Source organism: Fopius arisanus, unplaced genomic scaffold, assembly GCF_000806365.1.
Source record: "Fopius arisanus strain USDA-PBARC FA_bdor unplaced genomic scaffold, ASM80636v1 scaffold00006, whole genome shotgun sequence".
NCBI classification, from domain to species: domain Eukaryota; kingdom Metazoa; phylum Arthropoda; class Insecta; order Hymenoptera; family Braconidae; genus Fopius; species Fopius arisanus.
The window spans coordinates 2,019,632-2,040,891 of NW_011887745.1; the positions used below are offsets into that span (position 1 = coordinate 2,019,632).

The following is a 21,260-nucleotide window of genomic DNA, read 5'->3' on the forward strand; positions in this document are numbered from 1 at the left end:
ATAATAATAATAATAATAATAATAATAATAATAATAATAATAATAATAATAATAATAATAATAATAATAATAATAATTAATGGTATAATTTTATTCAAATAGTCAGTGAATTTCCTATGGAGGATTTTCATTTCTAATAATACAAATCGTGCGATAATCTAGTGGGTAGGTCATTGGTTTAGTGTGTGAAGGTTTTCGAGTTCAAAAAGTTAACTTTTTAAATTAACAACATCGGTTTTTTCAAGCATTGGTATAAGATTTATGAATTAAGGTATAACTAGTGTGCAAATGATCGTAAGATCCACTATTTTTTTATGTATAATTCTCAATAATAACTACTAGCCACGCCTCCATTGTTTTGCCGATCTAAAGCCACGATCGATCATTATTATTTTTATTCTACTGAATCCAGATCTCGTCGTATAAGCTTATGGGCACATTTGATCCTCTCTGTTTCGATCTGTCATAGATAATTAATTCAACTAATTAAATATGAAATTCCGCAAAAATCCGGTCGAGTTTCGGGGCCAGGCCTGGCACCATGATATCATCCTAGGCTTCGACCGAGCCTGGCACGAAGCTTGCTGAGTATTGGGCCCCAAGCTTTGAGGCCTGGCCGCTCATCTTGGACCAGGCTTGTCTCATTGATATTTTCCTACCTGGGGAAATTCCAATTTTACTGTACTGAAGTTACTGGAATGAAATTTTTCTGTTAAATATACATTGCAAAAGGAGTTTTTGGACTGGACCAAAGTAATTCATTTCCAGAGAGTGTGATTGAAGAGGTATTAGTATCTTCATTTTAGGTATAAGTTTATAGAATTTGTCAGAATATCACGATAATATGAAAAACATTTTTGTTGTGAGTAAAGTTTTTTTCTAGCATAAAGGAAGTACACACTGATGTTGCTATGGTCAGTAGTCTTTTTGACTCCGTCGCATTAAAGTAACAGCGTTGTTATAGTTAATTAGTGCATTGGTGTTCCTTGGAATAAGTTGGAGGATAGTATGTTAGAACTCGGAAAGGGAAAAATGAGCAACTTGAAGTCCATGAGAGAGGTTCGTTAGCGGGATAATTGGTCACAGAGGATGCATGTGCGCCAGTGCAATGGTAGAACCGCATCATAGTACTTCTACGCTTCACGCGTACGTATTACGGAATCATCATTCTCCTCATTTGGGAGGGGGAAGTCACCTCTTTCAATTCAAATTTTATTTTACTGTCTAATAAAATTCTCCAACTATTGTCCAAGTATCGGCTCCATGGTTATCTATTTTTCAATATGTTTGGCCCTTCAGAACACCAACAAATAAATGAATTTCACAACTCATGCGGATAATCGATTCCGGCCAAATTTATCCATAAACAATTCAAAGGATTTAAGTGGACTTATCGCAGTTTTTCAATTTAGAAATTCCGTAAAATTTTTTTCAACAAGATCTTCCTCCGTCATTACAAACAGATACATAATTAAAAAAAAATCTTTCTCTATGTTGATGTTAGCGTTAATAATTAGCTCTTTGAAATTTCATATGAATGTACAACCAATAATTCGTCTGTTCTTAGTAACCAATGCTGTAGTATGTATGTTAACTTGAACAAAATCTAAAATTAAAACAAAAATTTGAACAATTTTGTGTTTCCAGTGAAAAAGTTGAAAAGAGGTGAGAAAGGTGGAAATATACAAAGTAATATGAAGAAATGTGCTTCGCAAAGATCTACAACATCGTAATACAATATGATCTTATATTAGAGTTATTAGGTGGCGGGACTGCGAGATGTCTGGTCTCTTCTCTCCCTTTATCTTTCATAGGGGAGTAAGTATGGCATGGCACTGAGGCAAAAACCTCATAACAGAATATTGTCAAAGTCGTATCGGTGTTGGAGGAGAACAAGAAAAAATGGACGATACAGTGTCATTACCACCACTCAATTATTACGATCCAAATAGTAACGCAAGGACGGATTTCGGTAAGGAAAACCATAAATACAGGCTGATTGCCTGACAATTGAAGGTTAATCAATAATTCAAGAATTCGTTCAAAGATCCTTAGCCTGAGTACATGCATTTCAGATTTATTTTATACACGACTTTGAACTTTACACATTCGACACGAACGAACGATAGAACATTATGGCACCATTCTTCTGCCGTACAGCAAATCTATTGTTAAAAATCAAATTTCACCCAATTCCGAGGATCTTTTTCACATTCATTGAAAATAATAAAAATTTACAGATTCCACTGTGAAATCTCCGTCGTAGCGGTACTCGAATTTTTCTATAATTTTTTTGTTTCTGCAATGTAATATTGAACGTGGTGAACGTTAAGTTAACACTCACCATCAGCTCATGGTGATTTTATCGACGGTGATGAGAATACTTAACGATAATCGATATAGTTGAAAAATCTGTCAAATTTCAGCCACAAATTCATCTGAATTTTTATGCTCATCATGAACATTGAACATCAAATACAATTGCATTTTCAATAGATTGAAAATTCTGCGCAATTATCGTCCAAATTGGCAACATCTCCATGGTTTTCCAGTGCTATATGGACTATTTAAAACATTAAGTTTTTTGTCAATATAGAATTGTTAAGAATTTCAAGTTCTTCTACTTGACGTCTCAATTTAACTTGTCCAGCAGTGTAACAGGCACTTTAATAAAAGACACCGAATTTAAAAATGTTTCCATGGCGAATAAAACAATATACATCAATGAATATATAGATATGACTTCAATATATTTCATCCTCAATTCAAATATATTTTAAAGATGTGTACTATAATTCCATTTTCAATTACAGAAGATTTTGATGAATCTTCAAGAGTTTTTAGAACTTGAAATCTGGTTTATTCAGTACACTTAATAGGAACACGTGTTTCATTTCTATATATATATGTGTTAATGTGTCATTGCACAAAATGTACTTCTAAAAGAAATACTTTTTACAAGTACCCAAGAAATCTTTGAAAAGTACATAGAAATGCTGTCGAGAAGTAATAGGTATACTTTGTGGAAGTATTTTTGTTACTTTTCAGTCAGATGAAGGACTTTTTACCAGAACACGAAATTTACTTCCCACAGGTATTATTCGGGATTTTCAAAAAATGCACTGACCAAAAGTTCAGTTCAAAACTGTTCAAAGGCAATCCATTTTTCGAGTGTACACTTAAAGTAAGACGATTGTAAAAAAAAGAACAACTCGGACCATGGGTTAAAGATATATTTTTTCGACTGCTTTTCCAAATTTTTCCTAACGGTCACCCATGGTTTTACTTACTGGTCTAACTTGCTATTGCTAAGTTTCAGTGATCGCAAGATACCCTGTATCTTCTGAGCTTCACAACTGCGTGTGTAAGGGTATATTCTTCGAAGTTTATCCGAGTTCAAAACGCGACAATAGGCAAGAATAATATAAGGACTAGCATGGAAAAGGATCTACAAGATGTGTATGAGGTATTCCATGGTTAATCGACAAGTCGTTGACTCAGATCACCTCGAAAACTGACGGCAATTTTTTCTCTGAGAAAAGGATGTATAAATCTATTTCCCAAACGTTATCTGACTTCTTGAACAATCGACTGCAGAGATGGATTTTTCAATGTTTTTATGGTTTTTTGTCCATAACTGCGGTACACTTCAACTCATTTCTGTCAACGAACAGGGAACATCTTTGTAGTTTCATCCTCCAAGAGCAGATATTTTTTTATATTTTCCCCTTTGTTATCTGATGCTTTGAAAATGGAAATTTGAGAAAAAAGGTGGCGGAAGTAAACAATTTAAACAAGAAAAAATTGCACGCTATGAAATGCCGCCACTGATTTCGCTCGAAATGAATTATCGATTCTATATATTTTCCGATGAGTTCTAAACTTAGTGGCTATGTGAATAATTCTGATAAATGGTAAAAAACTGATTATTTTATGGGAAATTTTATGAATCGACTATTTGTGGTATGAGACCGTTGATTTAAAATTACAAATGTTATACAATGGTATTGTAAATTATAGGAAAATCATATTGCGTATATAATTCCGAATATATCATATTAATTGATAAAATAATTCATATTAATGTTTTTTTGCTTCCGAATGGAGGCTATGTAATTGACCAAATTTAAGTTTCCCCTTTTCTGTTATATATATCAGCTCAGTATGATTCAAGCAGTGGAAAAATGGAGTTTTTAGACCGTGTCCGTATGTATGTGGTATTTTTTTTTCATCCATTTTCTTTGATTGCTCACCCTCATCTCTACCTAATTGAATTTTTTTTTCGAATGTAGGTCTCATTAGGCCCTATCTATCGTCGCTAACAAAAATTGATTTCATCCAGCCATTTGTTTTATTTTTAATTTTTTCACAAATTGGTTTTTTTTAGGATAACTCAAAACAAATTATCTAAATCAATTAAATGACGGCTAAACAACTTTTTTCTGACATTCTCTCGACCGAGGAAATTCGGTTAAGTTTCCCATCAGGCATAGGTCCTACGAACTTGATGTTTGATGAGTTAGGAATCGGTCAACATCATTCAAACCGGATGATGGAAATGAATAATAATAATTAGTTAACGTTAAAGTTAAGGTTAAAATACGGATAGGCATTTGCTGCCCTCTTGCCACCGAACCCCTACTGGGCTATTGTGGCTCCGTTTTCCTACTGATCCCTATAATTCTAGGCCAGCTTTTCTCACCAGTTTTAGTAGATTCCCGGCGTCTAGGTCCGCTATGTAGCTGATGCTAGGGAAGGCGGTTCCCCAGCAATTTAGCCTTGTTGTAGCCAGTGCAGGACAACTACAAAGGCTGTCCTCGTCTACCTCAAAGCATAATCTGCAGCGGGCATCGCTTTCGATGCCTATGTTTTTGCAGTGTGCCCTAAACCTACCATGTCCAGTGAGGAGCCTGATTGTGGTGCTCAGTTCCTCTTTTTTCATGTTGAGTAATTTTCCTGTCCTTTCCTTGTTTAGGGTTGGCATGAGGGCTTTGGATTTTCTGCAGGTTGTGATCTGCTTCCATCGCCCCTGGTGTTCCTTCCGGAGTTTGTTTTTAATTTGAGACATTGCGGTAGCGAAACAAAATATAATTCAATTTTCTCCCCAAAAACCATCTATCTTAATGAATCTCTACCATTATTACCGATGAAAAACACTTATTATTTTACCGATGCTGGGGCTCCAAGTGCGATCCTCCGATTACCACTCCTATGCCCAGTCTACCAGGCTATCGTGATATTATTATCAAGCTAACTTAATTTTGCCTACACGATCTCTATCGGGGTATTCGTTGACTTTCTAATTATTCTCGGGTGTGCGCGTATATTTTAAGAGTTTTGTTCGATTAAAATTCAATTCCATTGCTCAATAATGATTTAAATAGTAACATAGTACTAATAAGTAAATCGAAGTTACAGGACTGTTTTCTTCTTCAAAATAATTTACTTGTAAGTTTAATAGGTCTATACATATGTACAAGCAAAAAGTTCGACTACAGTGCATTATACACTTGATTGGAGTAGATTTTATTTCGATGAACAATGGTACCATCGCTTCTCTCCCCATATACTTAATGTAGTCTGTAATTTTCGGGACCCCGAAGACTGCATCAAAACTTGATCAGGTTCTCATAAGGAATTATCTGATCCAACTAAGCTCTGACTGATTAGATGAGAACCTGAACTGATTTTACTCGGAGTATTGTGCCGACGAACTGGATTAAAACTTGATCAGTTCCCCATCAGGCACCAGAAGTATTGCCTCATTGCAGGAGGCAATATTCCGATCACTATTTGATCAGTACCTCCGGCTCCAACGTTACTAAGTTACTCATCAGGAACTTATAAGGTATTATTCAGGGTTTTAAATGGCGTTACAAGTGGAAGCCATCCTGATTAACAATTTTTCGGAAGAACCTAATCAGTTGCTGCCCAGGACAATCGGCCCCGACTATTTTTCATAATATATTTATTGTCCATAATAACACAGGAATCGGTAGAGTATTGCGCTAATGTTCAACGGATACTGGTCGGATCAGGTCTCGGAAATACTGAACTTATTAAGGAAAGCCTTCCTAGTGCCTGATCAATTACTTATTCAATAGCTCTAATACCAATGAGCTAAGTTTGAACGTAAAGTGGCTGGATCAGTTTTGAAAATTCTTAACTTATCGGGCAATTAATTTGCAGTTTCTGATCAGTAATTCATCCACTAGCCATTAATATGTGCATATTACGCAGTTTAACAGCATGATATCAAGTAGTTTCACGCATATTCTATGCATAAGTATTCCAACTTCTTGCATAGGCTGATTGTACCAAAAGATGTCCATTAAGTATTCTTAGTATTTTTTTATCTCTTATACACGGAAGAAATGCATGAAAAATTAACATAACAATGTGAACATCGAGATGAGTTCCGTAATGTTTATCGAAATGAAATTTCGCTCTACCTTTACGCAGCTGTCACGTAATTTTTCGTGCATTCTATTCTCCGTGTACCTTTCTCATCCGATCTTCCTCGAAAACTTATTTATTAGTGGATTCGACTTGTTACTGTTTATCTTTCCCCCGTTGAATTTCATTCTCATTGGTAGGACATTTCACATAATAGACATAAATCGTCATAAGAGAAAGGAGCGAGAAATTCATAAGGGTATCGCCATGGGGGCTTAATCGTAATGAAAACCAACTTGTTGTACGCTTAGAATTGACATTATCCATTATTAGGTGATTATGACAAAGAAAAGATGAATCGCATTATTGGAAATGAATCATTGTTGCTGTAATAATTATTAATCATACAATAATTGACTTGCATATCCATTAAACATAATTATAAAATTACATAGACTGGTGTTTTTGTAGACAAACAGAGTCAAGTAAAAGTTTCGCTCAATTGATTCCTTAAAAAACTCGTGTTTTACCAAAATATGGCATTCCTAGAAATTGAAAAAAAATCGGAAAATCTAAATGAAAAGGCCAAGAAAAGTGATACGACTCGATTGAAAGGATTCAATAATGAAAACAAAAAAAATCAGTAGAGGTAAGACCAACTTATTTGGCGCAATTTTTTCCAAGAACTAGAGTTAGAGCCAAAGATTATCTTCGGTCACTTTGAATACTGTATACTGTAAATAAAACCGCGCCAAGTAGGTTGGTCCTGCCTCTACTGATTTTTTTATTTTCATTATTGAATCCTTCGAGTCGTATCACTTTACTTGGCGTTTTCATTGACATTTTCCGAGTTTTTCAATTTCTCTAATGCGATATTTTGGCAAAACAAAAGTTTTTTACGGAATCGATTGAACAAAAATTTTACTTGGCTCAGTTTTTTTTACAAAAACACCAGTTTTTGTCATGTGGGGAGATTTCAGGGATTTTTTCAATAGAAGTAAAGAATTATGTTCACGTTTTCCAAATTCTTGTCATTCATATCACGTTTGCAGTTCATTTGAAGTATATTATTTGCATGATTTTGTTACATAATACACAATGTGGTTCAACAATTTGGAAAACTGCTTGGGAAACATCGAGTATTACTCCAAAACATAAAATCAGAGGGAAGAAATAAAACACTCGCCTCTGTTTTCAAACCGTTGCATTGTAACAGGGAAACAGAGGGGTTTCCCTGTTACAATGCAACGGTTTGGATTCACTGATGGCAACATTTCAAAGTCAAATTTGGGCCAGGTTAGGTTGAATTGAACTGCTGCCAACTTGGTGACTTCAATGTAACCCACAGATAATAGAAATCGGGAAAATATTGAAAAGAGCCCGTTGCCATGGGCGTATTTTTGCCAATATTAATCGAAAAGAGGGAAAACGTATATCAATGAAAAGTTTGAGGGCTATTTATATTATGTAACTGTGCGCAGATTTCATGTAACTTGTAGCGTTTGTATTTTATGGAATGAATATGATTAGGAGGTAGTGGAAAGGGTAGTTGTGTCGTGTATAGATACACTGTAGCTCTCGGCCTTATTTGTTGGATAGAGACGAAACTTGTACTTGGCCTATACGCTACCGCGCATCTCGATCGTTTCTATGAAAAATCACTAAATGGAACCAAAGGTGGTGATTTGAAAAACAGATTTCTACCCGTGCGAGGTATACGCGAGCGAGCTGAAGTGGAAGATTTTTCAACGGAGATATTATATTTATTTCAACGGAGAGCAGATGGCTCCTCCTTCTTTTGAATTTGAGTTATTGCCCCCTACTCGGTTGCGAAGTTGCTATCATTGCGAGTTGCGGGCGCTGAAATTAGTTTTTTCACCACTTTTTCGACAATTATTAATAAACAGTGCTTGTAGTGCAATTAAAAATTTTCTCTTCTCTCTATTTCTCTCTCTCTCTTCTTTCTATTTTCTTTCGCATTTTTTCGATTTTCCCATAAGAGCCCCTGTTAAATATGGATTGTTGAATGAATCCATAGCATTTGATGGACTAGGGCCGCTCAAAATCTGAAATTTGTTTCTATAGAGTTCCGAAATGATATAGAGAATATTTATAAAAATCTCATCTTGTTTTACACATATGTGGAACCTCTAATGAAGCATTTTTGAGCGATAAATCAAGTCGATCACCAGCGTTGCTTCTGAGAAAAGATAAAGAGTCATCAAAAAATCGAAGTTTTGAGCGTCTGTTAGTGTCTCATTTGTTAGTTCGAATTTTTATCTGAAACGGTTGATTTTGTCGCTCAGGAATTGGTTCCCTGCAGGAAAAACATAGATTCCCCTTTACAACACCTTCCATAGCTCATCCTCGGCGGATCATCTTTAATACCTATCACAGGAATGGGAGAATACAGAGTAATGTTGAATTATTACCCGACTTTTCTAATACATTAGTAGTTATAGTAAATGGTGTCATCACGGTTTAATAACAAAAACTGCACATCCACAATGGTGGAGAAAAAAGTCAGAAAGTTTCAAAGGTTCATAGCCGATTTATATAAATTTAACAAATCACAAAAAAATTTTGTGAAAAAATGGCGCCAAGTTGACGTGAATCTGATCGCCTCCAGAACAGAAACGTGGGACAATTACTGAATAGTTGAAATCACACGCTAGGCGAACTGATTATGATATAATCTTATTTTTTAAAATCCATGGAAATATTAAAAAATGCCAAGTTTATGCTGACAGCGTCAACTAAGACAATTTTCCGCAGTTTTAGTTCCGATTGGCAAATCGATTATTGTTAATAAAGGCTTTTGTCATTCCGGCTGTAAGACAGTGTTTTACGGCTGCGTCACTTTGCTTCGCGTCCACGAAACGCTGACTACGGCTGTTATGACAAAAAATAGTGGGGGTCATACGGCCAATTACGGCTGCATCGCGTTGTTTCGCATCCACGAAACGCTGACTACGGCTGTTATGACGAAAAATAGTGGGCGTCATACGGCCAAAAAAAATTTGTCGACCAACATGATTGTTGCAAACGTCATCTTCGCTAGAAAAGTTTTTTTCGGCCTAATGACCAAATATACTGTTTCAAACCCCGTCCATACGAAATTGATTCGGAAAAAAGTCAACTAGGCGCGCCGGGCTGTTCGATAATGAACATCCTTCGTAGGAAGTGAATGATTGGCAAAGCTAGAGTTCGCACGCTAATTGACAAAACGCCAAAACTATTGAGATTTCATTCAGCTTATTATATCACAATTGGATTCCGTGTACCTGACGTGTACTTAACCTATTCACCAATGAACGTCAAATAGCATATCGGTATGAGGAGAGTGGGTACCCGTCAGGGTGATGGCGCGTTCATACGCGACGCATGGTGGCACACTCACATTATTAGACAACGGCAAAGAGTGGGGGACGAAGATCATCAGTGAATAGTTTAAAATGAGATGTAGTGCTTATACATGATAAGATGTCCGTAACGACTGAAGTAATTACGTAATTATCAATCGATGCATTCAATCAATAATCCACTTACGAATTTATGCCTTGCTAGGGAAATGCTAAAATATACTTGTAATTTCTTACTATGTTCCCGGCAATGTAATGATACTCAGTGAATTGAAAAATTAGGCACGTCAAGTTGACTTTTTTCCGAATCAATTTCCTATGGACGGGGTTTGAAACAGTATATTTTGTCATTAGGCCGAAAAAAACTTTTCCAGCGAAGATGACGTTTGCAACAATCATATTGGTCGACAAATTTTTTTTGGCCGTATGACGCCCACTATTTTTTGTCATAACAGCCGTAGTCAGCGTTTCGTGGACGCGAAGCAAAGCGATGCAGCCGTAATTGGCCGTATGACCCCCACTATTTTTTGTCATAACAGCCGTAGTCAGCGTTTCGTGGACGCGAAGCAAAGCAACGCAGCCGTAAAACACTGTCTTACAGCCGGAATGACAAAAGCCTTTATTAACAATAATCGATTTTCCAATCGGAACTAAAACTGCGGAAAATTGTCCTAGTTGACGCTGTCAGCATAAACTTGGCACTTTTTAATATTTCCATGGTTTTTAAAAAATAAGATTATATCATAATCAGTTCGCCTACTGTGTGATTTCAACTATTCAGTAATTGTCCCATGTTTCTGTCCTGGAGGCGATCAGATTCACGTCAAATTGGCGCCATTTTTTCACAAATTTTTTTTGTAATTTTTTAAATTTAATATTTATATGATTTTTTTTTAAATTGTGTGATTTCATCCATGCAGTTATTGTCCCATGCTTCTATCTTGCGTTTAAATTAGCGTCGACTTGGCGCCATTTGTTCACAACATTTTTTTATGATTTTTTTTTTATGTTAATAATTAACAAACAAATGATGCAATCAAAAGTATTGGTACCTGTTTTAAGCCTCTCTGACATGTGTTAGTTAATCATAGTAATTTTCCTCAACGAAATATAATTTAAATATTCATGTTTTAGTTTTTATTCAGTCATTCAAGTTGATTATTGAAAAATATTACATAAACAATTTAAATTTGGGGGTAATATTTTAATTAAAATATTGACACTCGATTCCAATTGTTAAAGGGTCATTTACAAACATTAAATTATCTGGTCCATTAATGTATGATTAAAATGTTCGAATTCTAAATATTGAAAAATTAACTGAACTAAAATTGTTAATTTGGTTGTTATATTCAAATCATTAAATTATTAACAATCGATTCCAATTGTTAAATAGTAATTCACAAATATTAGGTTATTTAGGTAATTAATTTTAACTGAACTAAAATTTCTAATTTGGTTGTTATATTCAAATCATTAAATTATCAACAATCAATTCCAATTGTTCAAGAGTAATTCACAAATATTTGGTTATTTAGTTAATTAATTTTAACTGAACCAAAATTTTTGATTTGGTTGTTATATTCAAATCACTAAATCATTGATTCAAGTCATTAAATTGTTAACAATCGATTTAAATTGTTAGAGAGTAATTCCCAAATATTAGGTTATTTAGATAATTAATTTTAACTGAACTAAAATTTTTAATTTGGTTATAATATTCAAATCATTATATTATTAACAGTCGATTCCAATTGTTAAAGGGTAAGTCACAAATATTAAATGCCTTGACGCTCTTTGATTGGCTTACAAGCACGGGCTCCATCCTAGTTCATGCGCCACCGCTACGGACCCGTGCGGATGAATTCCGTAATCGCAGACTATTTCCCCTATACTTACTAGTTTTATTCCCTAGAAGAGCCCACCCAGACAGCGCTAGGGATCAGTAACGCTCTCGAAATAAAACTCTTGAAAAAGTGAATTCTTATCGGTTGCTATGGAGTTATTATTGTAATAATGTAATAAGTGAAAAAAGTAAAAATCTCATCAGAAAGATCAACCGCGATTTATATAATGTATCTAAGAATGCTTTTGCAAAATAGCGTGCGTTTGAAGGGGAAAAAAGCAATTGAAGCTTTTTTCAGGGGTTAGGGGTGAGTTGTTAGCTGAAATATAATACACGACAGCTCTCTGCCTGTGACGTCACCTCTGCCTGTGACGTCAACATGGCAGATACGCTATCGCGTATCTTGATCAGAGTAGAGAACTCCTCAAACATGCTTGATGTCATATGAGGACCTGATAAAGGACCAATAAGGCAGTCCATTGCAGAGCATGCCTTTCTATCAACCTATCAAGTCCACATAGGATGCGAACATGGCATACACTTTGACGAAAGCCGTAATTTCCTCAGACAATGCCCTTGCCAGGCTTTCATAAGGCATCCTGATTTGGATCCTGATTTGGATCTGCCTCTTCTTCATTTGATAAGCTTTTTGCATCTCACAAGTTCGACTTCCCTATGTAGTTTCGTCTTAATTGTAACGAATCATTGTCAGCTTAGGCAGTCATTCGATACCCGTCGAGACAGCAACCCTTTTTTCACCTAATTAGGAGAGAAAGGCAAGTAAACTTGAGCATTCGTGAAATTTTCATCATGAAGATGAAGAAGTGGGGAATGAAAAGAGTGGCCCGGAATATCCAGTGATGACTTTGAAGTTGAGGAAGCTAACATGGATGAGGACGAGCTTTATGAACTTGATGACGAGGATACTGAACCGGAAAATGAAATGGGGCAAATACGACGGTAGGCTCCTTCAGAGAATTCGATCATTTCACATACGAAGCTTAATAAACTACTCCTTATACTGAGAGCTCGAACGGAGAGAGGTACCGCTTCGAGTTCATCATCCGGCCTGAATAATAACATGAAAATAAGGTTCATATGGACTTTGAATGGTTACCTTTCAACGACCACGTCTTACCGAAATTTTCAGGGTCTGATCGTGAGCTGGGTTAATTTTGAACCCGACCTCTACTTGAGTAGCCATTTGAGGGCCTTGCCCAAATATCAGGAAAATTTCTTTCGCTCTTACCGTCGCATAACCATAGTGTCGCATTTCATACCGAATGCAATAATCGCATTTTACTCTGCAGCTAAAGCGAAAAATAGGCTGTACTATGTGTTGGAAAGAAAACAGAATGTCAAAACCCCCGCGTCTTGCTCTGGGCTATGCCTGGAACGGCAATTTACTCAAAGGTTGTGATCTTTTGTTTGCTTCCCATTGAGCAAATCTGCTATTAGTCCTATCTTAGGGGCACCAAGCATGGATAAAATTCATTATTACAAATAATGTACAACAAAAAATAGCTTTCTTGAACAAACCAATATAACAAAATAAAATCTCTAGAACTTTCTCTGTATTCATTGTGCTACATCTAGATGAACGACATGAAACAGCATATTTTTCTTCCGTACCGTCTGTAAAAATCCATAGATAATTCTAATGTTAGTTATAAATGACAGAATTGAGGTCATCGTCGCTTGATGCAATCCTCCAAGCAAGGTCATCAGTGAGTTGATTAGAATTCTCTAATTTTTCCTATAGATTTTGTATTCGTCAGTGCTTCTACTTGCCATTTATTTCAGTACAATCCTTTATTATTCTTGAATCTTTTCAACATATGAGGTCATCCAAATGAGAATATCCATTGTGTGCGCTTCTAGTTTTCAAAATATCTTGGCATCTCCATGATTTGGCGTGGAATCATCATTTTTATATTCTTTCAAATGAAAGGAGAACTCTTCCCGACTTAAAGTTGACCAGTCAATCCCCATTATCTAAACTAGGTATAATTCATTTCGACTTAAAAAAAAAAAATACTGTCGTTGGACAGAGTTTTTTACGGAATCAATTGAGTGAAACTTTTACTAGGCTCAGTTTTTTTACAAAAACACCAGTTTTTGTCGTTTGAAGAGATTTCATAGATTTTTTCAATATAAGTGAAGAATTATTTTCACGTTTTCTAAATTCTTGTCACTCACATCACGTTTGCAGTTCATTTGAAGTATATTATTTACATGATTTTTTTCTATGGTCCACAATGTGTTTCAACAATTTGAAAAACTCCTTGATAAACATCAAGTATTGCTCCAAAAAATAAAATCCGAGGGAAGAAATAAAACACTCGCCTCTGTTTCCCTGTTACAATTCAACGGTTTGGATACACTGATGGCAACATCTCAACGCCAAATTTGGCCCAGGTTAGGTTTGATTGTGCTGCTGCGGACTTAGTGACTTCAATGTACCCGAAAGGTAATAGAAATCGGGAAAATATTCAAATGAGCCTGTTGCCATGGGCGTACTTTTGCCAATATTAATCGAAGAGAGGGAAAATGTATATCAATGAAAAGTTTCAGGGCGATTTATATTATGCAACTGTGCAGAGATTTCATGTAACTTGTGGCGTTTCTATTTTATGGATTGAATACTATTAGGAGATAGTGGAAAGGGTAGTTGTGACGTGTATAGATACACCGTAGCTCTCGGCCTTATTTGTTCGATAGAGACGAAACTTTTACTTGGCTTATGCGCTACCGCGTATCTCGATCGTTTCTATGAATATTCATCAAATGGAACCAAAGGTGGTGATTTGAAAAACGGATTTATGCCCATGCGAGGTACCCGAGTGGAGAATTAGCTCAGGTCTGGATCAAGTTCGAATCAAGTGAGACTTGATGTTGGGTCAGGTACTGATTCCACAACTTGATCAGGACTTGATCTAGCATAAAACGCCTTGACTCGATCCGGATTTGATCAGGCGTGTCGAATCAGGGTTTGATCAAACAAAACGAATTAATCCTTGCTAACCGAAATTAAAGGTGTTTAGTAATGGTAATGAATTTAAAATAAAACATTAATCATTCTTTCTGATTATGTCACCTACATCAATGGATACTTACTATAATTAATGCTGAAAGAACCTAATTATTTTTGCCGACACTGGGGATCGAACCGGGACCTTACGAGTACTAATCCTATGCCCTAACCACGACACTATAGCGTTATTATTATTGCGTGAACTGTTTGGCTTATACGTTGTGTATAATAGGGAGACTTCATGTGGAAAGGGGGCATGAATTCAAAACAACTATGTTCCTCCATAAATTCTAGTCGAACAATTCGATCCTTGTTCTCGCTTCCCGCTTATCATCACCACTTAATTCATTCACCTTCATTGGATATTGGCTTTTTTGCTATAATATTTATCCAAACAATTGAATGATACTTTGGTCTTAACTAAGTAGACCTTGATCAACATCCTGGCAATAAACAGTTATTCAGCGCAAACACAGCAGCCTACAACATGAAGGTGTGACATTTAGTACTAGGCAATAGAGTGTTTATACATTATGTCATTGACGCCGTAAGAACTCTCAGGACATATCGGATACCTCACAATCGTGCTGCCCAAATATGCGAAGACATCCAAGAACGAGCGTGCTCTGTATTTAGTACAAGCTAGTTATCCTTGCCGGTATTATTATTGTTTCCCGTTAATGCGATCATTGCGCAATCAAAAGGCTCCAACGCGACCTTAATTAGACAATAAACCGTACGGCAAGCATGCTGCCAAATTGATTGTAGGACTGTAAGTATTGTACCCTTCTGGAGTTGATCAGCTGTTACTCAGGTGCTATATAATAATAGCCTGAGTAATTTCGAACGCTGATCTCAAAATTTGTCTCAATTCTCCTAGCGAAATAATATGAACAAGCAACGAGATTCGATTTCCCAGTTCACTCAATAGCCCTTAAATACAAATGGTTGATACTTGATCCATTTCTCCTCTTCTTATATATTACTCTTAGTTGGAGTCAAAAACGGAGTGACATCGATGGTTTTGTCGTAAAGATCGAATAGTATGACACTGATTTCTGCTACAATATTTAATCGGACGGGCGTGAATGAGATGTTCCAGTAAATCTTATACCTCTTATTCAGACTCCATAGGCAGAACCTCTATGAGTACAGAGTAATAGATATGTTCTATTTATTCTATAAGAGTACCGCTAACATTGATAGAGTGCTTTCTCATCCGCATTATAATGCTTGATCAAATTTCCCATGACACTTATTGGTTAAGTCGGCTGATGAAGTATCAAAGCTTCGGAAGGGCGTTACTAAGCCAGACGTCGTGTGTCGACCTTGGAACACCTTAATATGATTGTAGTCCAAATGACATAAGCAATGAACCTCTCGAAAAGTTTCTTTGCCTGCATTAAATTGAAACTCATGCTAACTGTCCGCGAATCCACCGTGCCTACGTTAAACGGGAGCTTGAGGTTGAAGCACCTATGTAAGATATATGGCTTGCCTAATACTTTCTATTACTACGTCCTTGGGCTAGATAAATTGCAACATAATGCAGTGCAACTTATAGCGATAGAAGCAAGATAAAACAGAAGAACACTCTGAGTACAATCTTGGACGACTTTTCTTTTCAATTGTGTCAACTCTGAAATCAGCTTCCCTTCATCAGATGTTATTGTAAAGCGCATTTTCCACAGACACACGAGAATTTTAATGCTCCTCACAAAGAGTACCCCAACCGCGAAGACTCTGATAGTTGGAAAATGAGCTACTAACTTTCATTACTAACATTTTACCTTTACTTTTATAAGGTGAGTGATACAGACATTTCCTAATTGCCCTGGAACAATACTCCTCCTTAACTAAGAGAGGAGTCTGCTGCAGGGCAGCATCATGATGTCTGCGTAGGCAAAGGGCACCAAGAGTGATAACCTCCTGCATTCGACTATATATGCAAAAAAAGCTACCGTAACGTCATTTCGATGATAATGGTGCACGATCAAGTGGTGTGTTATGGATAACAATTCATGTCTTTACAAGATTAAGTGAGACTTGGTCATAATGCAGTACGTAAAGACATACAACTTTAATATCAATACCCTAATTTCACAGCCAAGTATTCCTAAGGCCAGTAGATTTGCATAATACACTATCATACCGTCAACGTCACCGACACTTGGTTTTTGGACTTCTGCGTTCCGCTGTTCATGCGTGAATAGAGTTTTAACCGTCATATGTAGCAAAAGGAGTGGTAAACTATCGTATGTTTATTTTTTTTTTTTATTCTCGGGATCCTTATGTCTCTCATTTCCTACTGCCATTTACCGTATTAAAGGCGCTTCTCGTCTTATAGCTGTAAGTCTTTCCTGTTATGCTTCTCCGTCTGTTTTCGCGATACCATTGACCGACTTCGGTTACCGCACTCACTTGACTTATACTGAGGCAATCCATGGAAAACCTCAGTTATGTAGCCGGTCAGTAATGCAGGGATTTTGTTGTGTTCAGCGTCATACTGGCTCGATGGATACAGTAGTTCTCTGCATGCGTCCTTAACGCCGGTAGTCCCACACCGAGAGGTGTAACTAGGCGAACATCTCATTATACCCTAGTGGGACGAGACCATATAAAAGAGGAAATAACAATAAAACTTAGATAAACTTGATTTTCAAGTACGTCAGGGTTTACTAGCTATACTTATCGAATGAAAGGCTACGAGAAGAGCGAAGTGAACGCTAAGCGTTAGTGTGTTTTTCTTTTCATTATTATTATTACTATAAAGACCCATCACTGGCTCGGTTGGGAATTCAGCCTGTGAGTACTACTCGTTTCATTAATTTCCCTGATGAATACACTTATTTCAATGAACGTAAAAAATATATGGTGAGCTTACTTAAATTGAAATAAGAGCTTTGCTTTCTGAGTATGATAAGAAATCCTGTATGCAATACGCTTCGAAACGATAAGTTCCGGAATGCTGCACTTGGCATTGTAGTTCTTCAATAAATTCGGGTTTTTACCAACGTTTCATTATACTCAGAATTGTTTTGACATGTTTTTAAGGCAATGCATTTATTTCGATGGTTTAATTTCACGTGGGTGGGCTGGATTATTTTCACAGTACCGTGGGATTGAATTACGTGCGTGTAGCGATTTGCTGCGGCGGTCATCACGGTTGCAATTTCTTGGGGCACTTCCAGCTAAAACGGAAATAATTCTTTCCCTTTCGCATTAAAGCTCTACGTCTGCCCCCACTTTTTTGTTATTCTCACTCATAATGCTGACTTTTCTAACATACTGGAATTTATTCTCAATATCATGTGCGTGTCAGATTCGTGCGTGATACATGTATCTTTCCCTCAACTGGAGGTATATCAAAACACTTTACTTATACAAGATGAAGTTGTACTTGTATACCAAAATGTAAAATGTATTGAAATCACCACGAAGTCTTAATTAGTCCTTTCATGATCTTCATTTTGTGTATATATATATATTTTTTTTTTCAGGATGCAAGAGTTTCTTTAAAAGAAGTGTGAGGCGGAACTTAACATACTCATGTCGGGGGAATCGAAACTGTCCGATCGATCAACACCATCGCAACCAGTGCCAATTTTGCAGACTCAAAAAATGCCTGAAGATGGGTATGCGCCGGGAAGGTATGCATTGTAATGAACCATTTTTATTATATTTGTAGTATTTTAAAAATAACTTTAGTTTATACTAGAATTAAAAGAATGATTTTTCATAGACAGAGAAACAGAGGGTCAGAGAGATAGAAAACGTGGTGCGATCGTGATCAATCAAGTCGAACGACTTTTTCACGGTTATGTCACACTGTCCTTAATAAACTTTTGCAGTGTGCGAATGTGCCCAGAATTCAAATTATTATTTCTTGTCAAAATGTTTAGCATCCTACTCCATCCTTCTTTGATTGTGAATTTCAAATTACTTCGATTATCCTTGATGTAAGAAATGAAAAAATTCATGTACATGATCGCAAAATCTGACATGCATTCAGTCCCACAAGACCCTTGACCCCGGGATGTTTATCGGCAATATGAAATCAGACGATGACTCCAATGGGTTAATGGATATTAGGTCGAAAATGTGGATTGATCAGATCCAGTCACTTAATCTGAATCCACTTGAAAATCGACTAGTAAAAGGCTCTACTTTTAAAATCAGCCATTCCCAATAACTGCTGCCCCATTCCTCATCCCCTAGCAGGACTTTTCGGCAGGCAGGGGGCTGTGAATGTACTTAAGCTATGCACGGAAAGTCTAATATATTCAGAATGTTTGCGTCTTTTTATTTTGAGCAACATACTCTAAGCATACTCTAAATAATTCAGTCATACTGAAAATATTTTCAAAACGAACTGGTCTATTGGTTTTTATATTCCGTGCATTAAAAAAAATTGTGTTCAACTTATACTTATACTTTACTTCACTGTATATACGAATTACTTTCTCAATTCAAGTATTAAAATGTCGTGTTATTTTCATGGTTTCAAGAATAGGTCTTTGATAAACGATATTTGAATGATCAATTTATATATACTGGGCGAGAGACTTTCAAGAGAATCGAGGGAGATTCACGAGGAAATTACGGACGAGCTAAAAAGACGACGGAAAGACGGTGGAAGATGGGGTGAAGAGGCCGAACGTGTTTCATGGGACCTGGCAGTAGTTGGGTAAAGATTTAATTGCGGATTGTGATGCCCAGTGCCGCGGAACAGCCCGAGGATACTTTCTCACGCCTCCCTCCCTCAACCAACTTCTATCTCTTTTGTTCCTTCATCTTTTTCCCTTTACACACACGAACATTCCAGTATATTTGTTCTCGCTCCACTTGACTCCAGTTCTTTCATTCCACCTCTACTCACACTCCTTCGCACTTATTCGCCTTACTCACATCACGCGATAATAGTTTCACCTCGTAATTTTCATTATTGATTGATGTTCTTTTCTAGCATTGCTCTTATCATTTACATATAACCCACATCTATTGATTTTTAGTCTGCAACAATTGGATAGATGTTCTAAAAATAAGCCTTTTGATTTCAATACATGTGCTAAGAGAGTTATTCTCGGCAATTGAAGTAATGTCTATTCTCCTAGTATTTTTAGTTTTGAGGCTTTGGCGATTTTCTCCAAATATCCCTCTTTTTTTCTCTAACTAGATTTTAGTTCACCCATTTTTTCCATGCAAATCTCAAGATTTATCATTTCTCATTTTTGGAAAGTTATTTTGAAACTCCCGAAGTACCTTTTTTTATTTTCTCGATATTAAAGATGATCATTAAAAAAAAAAATATTAAAAAATTGAATATGTATTAGTAGCCTACATTTTGAACAGGTAGTTATTCCATGAAATCATTCACAGTCAGAAACATTCTATAAAAGCTTTGTTCGCCGCTATCTTCTCCCTAATTTCGCCGCGAAATATAGTTGAAGTATGGTTTCGTAATTTGTACTTCAATCGCCTGTGAAAAATTACGCCACCGTCACTTAAATTCCTCAAGTTATGGCGATATCCGTCAAGAGTATTGTAACTCCCGTAATTGTCAGTTAACATGATTTTCCATGCAGTGCATAAATTCCATTTTTTTGCATATCCTGTCAGCAACATAAAAACGATTCACAGTCATAGTGATAACACTATTAATCTTTTTCAGAATGGAACATGTCGTATTAGTTCAATAAGAATTTATTTGCTTACTATTTCTCACAATTTCTCGTTTGGAAATAGTAGTACCGCTACATACTTTCCAAACTAGAAAACTTGAAAAACACTATGAAAAATTATTGTCCATGCTTTTGGGAATTTCCAATTGTAGCCTTTGGCTCAAACGGCAACTCCACACCAGTAAAATCTCCATCCCCCTATTGTAAAGCAATTAATTTTGAGGAGTTAGAAGCTACAAGATTTTCACTTGTCTTTATATCTTCGTAGATAGTATTTTCTTTTTAATTCTTTCTCATTTGCTACACCTCCATGTCACTTGCTTTTCGTCTTTCCTCTTTTCAACCGGAACAGTTCTGCCAATTTTGATAAACCAATTGGTGTGCATGGTTTTTTTTTCAGAATAAATTCACAGTTTCATTCGTAGGAAAATTTCTCCAACAAAGTTTCCTACATCCTCTTTTAGTACAACCCATTGTCTGGTCAGCAGAAACAGTTCATGTGGTACCACATAAAAATAGGGCGATGTCTATTTGCCTGTGATTATAACAAAACTTTCCATCTTCGACCAAATTAAACTAGCATTTTTCTATAATCCATTGATCATTATTTATTTTATTTTATTTACTTTATTTTTTATTTATATCATTCCTGCCCTGCATGAACTATTGAGGAAAGCCCGTAGAGACCAGGAGTCTGGTCTGAAATTTTAGTTCCATTAGACTCTTCTAAAAAAATTACATTGAGTGTATTTATATCATGCAGTCGAATTGAAGAAGAGTGAAAGTAATTCGTCAGTGGAAGGAACATGAAACCCAGCAATCAATTCCTTTCTTATTGATATTATTCAAGTTGACAACTTATTTATTAGCACTTAGACATTTTCTCGTCTAGAATATTGAACTGTTTCCCATCCAGAATTTACCGATACTCACAGGCCAAT

General features: G+C 36.2%; 1 protein-coding gene across 2 annotated transcripts in view; it reads left to right on the forward strand.

Annotated features, from left to right (window-relative positions):
• The window catches only part of svp (COUP transcription factor 2), a 119,230-nt gene that overhangs the window by 28,198 nt on the left and 69,772 nt on the right, over positions 1–21,260 (forward strand). The window contains exon 2 of one of the 2 annotated variants that reach the window (XM_011316348.1): positions 18,139–18,297. In XM_011316348.1, the coding sequence (XP_011314650.1) occupies positions 18,139–18,297 (159 nt within the window). The remainder of the gene's footprint in view (positions 1–18,138; positions 18,298–21,260) is intronic. The other variant, XM_011316349.1, reaches the window with a different exon arrangement.